The sequence below is a fragment of the Protobothrops mucrosquamatus genome, unplaced genomic scaffold (assembly GCF_001527695.2).
Source record: "Protobothrops mucrosquamatus isolate PMUCROS unplaced genomic scaffold, P.Mucros_1.0 scaffold1079, whole genome shotgun sequence".
NCBI lineage: Eukaryota > Metazoa > Chordata > Lepidosauria > Squamata > Viperidae > Protobothrops > Protobothrops mucrosquamatus.
In genome coordinates, this window is record NW_015387307.1 from 80,734 (window position 1) to 88,628 (window position 7,895).

Sequence of the window (7,895 nt, forward strand, 5' to 3'; positions counted from 1 at the left end):
TCCACTGAGAAGGCCCTCCCCCTGGGGGTCGCCAGCCGGCACTGTCTGGCTGACGGCACCCTGAGGAGACCCACTCTGTGGGAGCGTACCGGCCGATGGGAGGTAATCTGCGGCAGAAGGCGGTCTCGGAGATATCCAGGTCCGATGCCATGGAGCGCTTTAAATACATCACATATTGTGAAGAATTTCAAGTTCGTTCTAGGCTGATTTTGACTAGGGCAGAGAAAACTGTTTTCCCCTCTCCAAAATCATATTTTGAGTTGAAATATAGGAATTGTCATTCTTAGTACCTTGGGTGGAAGTAGAAGACTTGTGTTTATGAAGACTAACCATAAGAACAAAAGTCAATAACGGAGAGTTCAAATCTTCAGATGCTAACGTAATACAGATTTACCATTTTAAATACGTTTTATGGAAATCTAATTCGGCATCAGATGAAGCTTAATTTTAGAGTGCCTTCTAAGTCAACAATTTTTATATTCCATTATCTGATTGGGAAGCGAAAATCTTTTCTGAAAATAGTGGATAGATGGAATTCACCTTTTAGTAGCTCTTTTTGTTGTATTACAGGAATATTGAAGGATGATGGAAAGCAGTTTTTTTTTTAAATTTCTTGAGAAAGCATTACAATCATTAACATCTCTGCAAATGCCGGAGTGTATGTATGTAACACTGGGTTGAAGGGATATACGTTAATTGTGTTTGCATTTACATTTAACCTCTGTATGTTTTTATTTTAGGAAAAATGTTTGGTGACTTCTTGAGTTGGAATCTAGAAGATACACTCTCACAGTTTCCTTTAAAGCCAGGAAGTATTGCTGTATTTACTGTGTATATTAAAGTCAAGCTTGATTTCTCCTGTCACGAAAACCTTCTGCAGGATCTGAATGATGGTGGGTTTAAAGTTTTATCTAATACCAATGGCTAAATTTTAATTTTTGACAGGGTTCTCTAATTTATTATATAATATTAATATGGATTTTTATATTCTATATCTGTTGTTTTTAGATTTGCTGTGCACCGCCCTGAATCTTTTTGTGAGATGGGCGGCTACATAAATGTAATTAATAAATAAACAATTAGCAAATGATATTTGAAAGTTTAACAGTAAGAACTTTCTATTTGGCAAATATTAATGTCATGGAAATGGCAAAAGCAACTGATAGCTCAGCCTAATATGTTTTTAGAAGCAGAGTTCATCTTGGTATTAATTTATAATTCTTGCTGTTCATATTAATTAGGAAGAGAATTACATCTTAACATTGCTGAAAATATATATATTTTAAATATATTCATGCTCATTTTGTAGATCATACAATTCTGCTTTGCAGAGTCCAAAATATATAAGATGGTATCTGCCTAGTAGATGAGATACTCAGGCAAGGAGAATGTTTTTTGTTTTTTCCAAATTATTTATTCATTAAATTTATTGAATAGAACAGAATGACTTAAACCATTTGTTTAAATCAAATTTCCAATTGCTACTTCATACATTTCCTAAAGATCGGTGCAAACCTGAACTTCAACTTCAACAGATGTATATTAAATATATCTCCTTCTTAAGAGACATATCCAAAGTGGGATTACGTTAAAATGAAGGAAAGACATCATCTTTGGGCAGGCCATTTTGCATCCTTGATAAATCCATTATAAATTGTTTTCCCTGCCAGTTGTAGGGAATATTAACCTTAAAGAAGGTCGTATAGCAATGATATGGGCAGGATGCATTGTTACGTACGTATGTACGTACATATGTGTTTGTTTTGTTGCCCAGATTGCAAAATTACAACTCTGGGGGTGGCATACAACAATAAAACAAAATCACAATTTGCAGCTCCCCCAAACAAATCACACAATCAGGATGTAACCGCGTATACTCAACCTTCCACCCAACATTTTGGCTCCAGTGCCTGATGGAACATCCAGGTCTTGTTCAAGCCTTCTCAGAGGCCTACAGGGTTGGGGCTAGTCAAATCTCAGTGGGGCCAGGAGTCATTCCACAGGGCAGGCACCATAACTGAAGAGGCAGGCCTACTAGGTCCCATCAGATGTCATTGCTTCAACCAAGGCCCGGCAATGTGCTTGTTCTGTTGGACCACGTGGGATGGGTAGAAACCATCAAGAGACAGGCAGTCCCACAAATAACCCACTCCTGCTCCATGAAGGGCTTTGTAGGTGATAGGTAAAGATTTCTCCTGTCCAGTTGTGTCCAACTATAGGGGGTAGTGCTTATCTCCGTTTCTTATCTGAGATAGCCAGCATTGACTGAAGACACTTCCGTGGTCATGTGGCCATCGTGACTATACGTTGAGGCGTACGGAATGCCGTTACCTTCTCACTGAAGTGGTACCTATTTATCTACTCACATTTACATGCTTTCAAACTGCTAGGTTGGCAGGCGTTGGGGCGAGAACGTGTCCTCACCCCGTCGTGGGCACTAGAGTCTTGAACCCGGGTTGTCAGCTTTCCAGCTGACAAGCTCAATGTCTTTAACTGTTGAGTCATTGTGCCCCCCTCTTTGTAGATGGTACACTGCCTTGAATTGTACCTGGAAGCTCACTGGGAGCCAACGCAGCTTGTGAAGTAGAGGTGTTATTTGGCTACACTAAGGTGCACCTCTAACTTCCTAGGCCAAGGGTAGGCAACCTTGGCTCTTTTGTGACTCGTGGACTTCAATTCCCAGAATTCCTGAGCCAGCCATGCTGAGGGGAAAGGGAGAGGTTTCCAAGCTGATGGACTTGTCTATATATTTGAAATCAGCTTCCTTCTCTGCTTGGGTTATGAATTGTTTGGTATTGTACTGTTATAAACACATCATAATTTGTGGTGACTGTGGACTAAGCAGGCCCTTTTTAGTTTACCCCCAGAGCTCGTTAAAACCACCCTACTCTAGAAATTCATAGTACAATGCAAAGAAATGTTATTAAGGTTAAAATATGGTAACCAGAAATGCCATGTGCTACATTAACTAAAATTTCCATATTTGGGAGATGAAAGGTACGAATAATTTTCATTGTCATCTATAAAACATAGATACGGCTTATTTAGTTTTAAAGCATACAGGGTGATTTTCATTTTACTAAACAGGTAAATAGAGTTTAGATTCCAATAATCGCAACGAGGCCAGTCAAACAGTAAATATCATCATGTGTAAAATTACGAATAATAAAAACAATGGTTACCAGGGAGGACTGCAGTTAGGCTGATGGGAAGAACAAATGTTTTGCAAATAAAAACCTTTAACCGAAGTCTCTGCTCACTGGAAAAATGATTTTACATTTTTAGAACAATCTCCTCCAAAAGGCTGCCAAGTCCACAGCATGAGATGCCACAAGCCGAGCGTTTTCTCAGAATGCAAAATCTCAGACAATTTTTCAGTCACTTGCTCCTAAATGGCTTCGTAACCTATGGAACCAATGTTAACTCCTTGAACGGGTTGATAGATGATGATTGGCAGTTAGAGACCGACTCGGGAAGGCTTCGGGAAAATACAAGAAAGATTGGCCCTGGCTGCGGGACTTGGGTTTGGCTAGTCCAAAGAAAAGAAGAAATAGGGGAGACATGATAGCAGTGTTCCAGTATTTGAGGGGCTGCCACCAAGAAGAGGGGGTCACGTTATTCACCAGAGCACCAGAGGGAAGGATGAGAAACAATGGTTGGAAACTGATCAAGGAGAGAAGCAACCTGGAACTAAGGAGAAACTTCCTGAGAGTGAGGACAATTAACCAGTGGAACTGCTTGCCTCCAGAAATCGTGGGCACTCCATCACTGAAGATTTTAAAGAAGAGACTAGATAGTCACTTGTCTGAGATGGTATAGGTTCTCCTGCTTAAGCGGGGGGCTGGACTTGAAGACCTCCAAGGTCCCTTCCAGCTCTGCTCTACTCTACTCTACTCTACTCTACTCTACTCTACTCTACTCTACTCTACTCTACTCTACTCTACTCTACTCTATTCTACTCTACTCTACTCTACTCTACTCTATTCTAATATTTCCCCATTCTAAGCACCATTCCTTTATTTGCAAAATGTTTAACCAAACTCTGCAACAGAATAGAGTAGAGTAGAGTAGAGTAGAGTAGAGTAGAGTAGAGTAGAGTAGAGTAGAGTAGAGCTGGAAGGGACCTTGGAGGTCTTCTAGTCCAGCCCCCTGCTCAAGCAGGAGAACCTATACCATCTCAGAGAGGTGATTGTCCAGTCTCTTCTTGAAAATCTCCAATGATGGAGTGCCCACGGTTTCTGGAGGCAAAGCTGTTCCACTGATTGATTGTCCTCACTGTCAGGAAGTTTCTCCTTAATTCCAGGTTGCTTCGCTCTCTTACTTTTTTTAAAAAAAGGCATCAGTCTTCACGGCTGTGTAGATGAGTTTGAAAATGTGTGGGGAAAACACTTTTAATGCCCCTGAGTTCTGAAATAATGTTCTCCAGGTACAGAGTTGAGGGTAGCCCATACCAGCACAGTTTCTGGTATGGAGCACCTTCCAATTCAAATTGGATGAAAAAAAGAAGTTCTGGAGAAGTTCAGGAGAAGAAAGACACCCACTTGCTCTGCCCTCCAATGCAGGGCCAGAGGGACCCACACCTTAGTCTTAGAACCAGATGTCCATGATTAACCACTGACAGACACACTGTCGGTTGCCTAACTTGGTTGCCCATAGGCAGGAATCTTGGCAGAGTAAAGCATAACTTATCAGAGATACCCTGTGAACGGATTAAGGTGGGTTCCTTCTGGGGCCTCTTTCTAGATAGCAGAGATTCAAGGCAGTTTGAGATAAGGGCTATCCAGTCTTTTCTTAAAACCCTCCAGTGATGAAGCACCCACAACTTCTGAAGGCCAGCTGCCTCTTAGTTCCTTGGGAAAGACTTGTAACTCGGTGTCCGATTCCCATGGGTAAAGATGATGTAGAGCAGGGGTGTCAAACTCAATTTCATTGAGGGCTGCATCAGCATTGCGGTTGCCCTCAGGGGGCCGGGGGGGGGGGTGCAGCCTACTGGGTGGATGTGGATGGAGTGGGTGTGGCCTACTGGGTGGGCATGGCCAGCTCTACATCGTTCGCGTCAAGGGTGCCTGTGGGGGCCTGGGCAGGAGTGGGACAGATCTGAGGGTCTCTGGCAGAAGGGGGGTTGGACCGGGGCAAGCGCCAAGGCATGGTGCATTTCTTCATTCCTCACAAAGGGTGACACTTCCCTAGCATGCACCCAGGGGGCGGGGCCGACGCGGTAGGGGCTGGTTCCTTGCTGTTTCCGGACGGCCTTGTGGAGCTAAGACTGAATGTGTTTCAGCATAGATGGCCACCACAAAATTGTACATTGGCTCCCGGCCGGCCTGGGCCAGGGCTAAGGCAGCGGGGGCCATTCCCTCATTGTTTCCAGGATGGCTTCGCGGGCCACATGAAACCACTTCGCGGGCCGCATCCGGCCCCCGGGCCTTGTGTTTGACATGTCTGATATAGAGCAGTGTTTTTCAACCTTGACAATTTTAAGGCATGTGGACTTCAACTCCCAGAATTCCACAGCCAGCATTGCTGGCTGTGGAATTCTGGGAGTTGAAGTCCACATGCCTTAAAATTGTCAAGGTTGAGAAACACTGATATAGAGGAACAGACTCCCTGGAGTTTTGGTTTTACGTCGCTAAGTATACTTGTACCTAATAAAACCAAGAGGAAAGCATTTTTCAGCATTTTCTAGAACGTAATTGAAAAGCCGCATCGCACAGCGTCTCATAAACCTGGTAATTTCAATAATGCAGGAGGAAAACTGTGTACATAATTTATAAAGTTGCAGTCGGTGCTCCACCGGTTCTTCCGGGCAACTCATACTAACAGCATATAACTATTTTTAGAATTGCTGAAGTATAAAATTAATTCTCGGTGTCAGGATTTATGTACCCCAAATAGAAGATGAAACAATATGTAATAAATGATAATTTGGTCAGAACCAACATGTCCTTACCCAAAATGAAATTTTAAGTAAACGACAAACTAACCGTTTCAATTGTTTGGGGTTCCTATTGCTTGTGTTGTCCTTGGGGTCAGAAGTTTTAGACTCATATAAATAATAGATAATAAAATAACCCCCGCCCCCAGAGAGAAATTATTTGAGGCCATCTGAAGTTTGCTTATGGAAGCAATGTTAATTCATTTCATTTTTTTCATTTTATTTATTTGTATCCCGCCTTTATAATTTTTACAAAAAACTAGACAACGAACATAGCCAACCCACCTTCGTTCCTCCTGTTTCCCCACAACAACCCTGTGAGGTGAGTTGGGCTGAGAGAGAGTGACTAACCCAGGGGTAGGCAGCCTTGGGTCTTTTATGACTCGTGGACTTCAACTCCCAGAATTCCTGAGCCAGCATGGCTCAGCTTGGAAACCTCTCCCTGTCCCCTCAGCGTGGCTGGCTCAGGAATTCTGGGAATTGAAGTCCACGAGTCATAAAAGAGCCAAGGTTGCCTACCCCTGGACTAGCCTGAAGTCACTTAGCTGTTTTTCATGGGTAAGACGGGATTTGAATTCATAGTTTCCCACTTTCTAGCCTGGTGCTTAACAACTAGAGTAAACTGATGTTCTATAAATATCCCTATTTAGAGCAGAAAATGACTGGGGTATTCTTCGGTCTTGCTTTCTGAACCATGAAAACTAACTTTCTTTCTTTCTTTCTTTCTTTCTTTCTTTCTTTCTTTCTTTCTTTCTTTCTTTCTTCTTTCTTTCTTTCTTTCCTTCCTTCCTTCCTTCCTTCCTTCCTTCCTTCCTTCCTTCCTTCCTTCCTTCCTTCCTTCCTTCCTTCCTTTCTTTCTTTCTTTCTTTCTTTCTTTCTTTCTTTCTTATTTCCTTCCTTCCCTTTCTTTCTTTTCCTTCCTTTCTCCCTCCCTCCTTCCCTCCCTCCCTCCCTGAGCTTGGTTGTTTTCTTATAGACATTTCATTCCCCAACTTGCTGACATTATCATTGAATTTCCTTTCCTTCCTTCCTTCCTTCCTTCCTTCCTTCCTTCCTTCCTTCCTTCCTTCCTTCCTTCCTTCCTTCCTTCCTTCCTACCTACCTACCTACCTACCTACCTACCTACCTATGTGTACACGCACAGAGAGGGAGGGAGGGAATAATGGCAATTTAGCCCTTCATATAACTTGTGTTCTTGTATGCTGCAGATAAGCAAATTGGAGAAGGTGCACAAGGAATTGGAAAGCTTCTCGGGAGGACCTTCATATCCCAGTTACTCTAGGATTGGAAAATGAACTGTTTAGTTTTTGTTTGTTGTGCTTATTTTTCTCATTCTCACTGAACAATCAATTCATTTCTGGGGTTAGAGTAAGGACTGTTTGTCTGCACTTCATAAGCAGTCAGTGAGTAACGGAGCACGACATCTAACAAAGATCTGGGCACTGATTTATTGGTCTTAATTGGGTTTGCAAATGAATACAAGTGCCATACATCCCAATTTACCTCGGTCATGTTAAAACGCAACATGCAAAATAAATATCAGAACAAATCAATATCAGATATAGCAACTCACATAGCAGCTGGTTGGTATTTATTTAAATTGGATCAAAGCTAAAGGTTGAAATCCAATTCTTGCCTTTGAAATAACAGGTTAATAAGCTGTGGTCACCTTTCTCTTTTTAGAGAAAAGCTGCTTGTTTAAAAGTCAATCATTTTGACAGCATAGCAATAAATATCTGCTATGATGCATTTCAGAAGGCAGGTTTTTAGTCCCTTCTATAATATGTAGAATGGTAAATAGAAGTTTTATGTAAATCACATAAAAATTCATGGTATAATATTTATGTTTATGGTTATTAATATGCTACTTGACAGAAATGAATGCTGTTTTACTGCATTATTTGCATTATTTGGTCACATTTATGCTTAGCATTTATATTACTTTAAAAATAAGTGGATT

General features: G+C 41.7%; 1 protein-coding gene across 1 annotated transcript in view; it reads left to right on the forward strand.

The window, feature by feature from the left end:
- Positions 1 to 7,895, forward strand: part of TRAPPC9 (trafficking protein particle complex 9) — a 283,369-nt gene that overhangs the window by 62,644 nt on the left and 212,830 nt on the right. Inside the window, exon 16 of the mRNA XM_015820169.1 lies at positions 741 to 893. Within this exon, the coding sequence (XP_015675655.1) occupies positions 741 to 893 (153 nt within the window). The remainder of the gene's footprint in view (positions 1 to 740; positions 894 to 7,895) is intronic.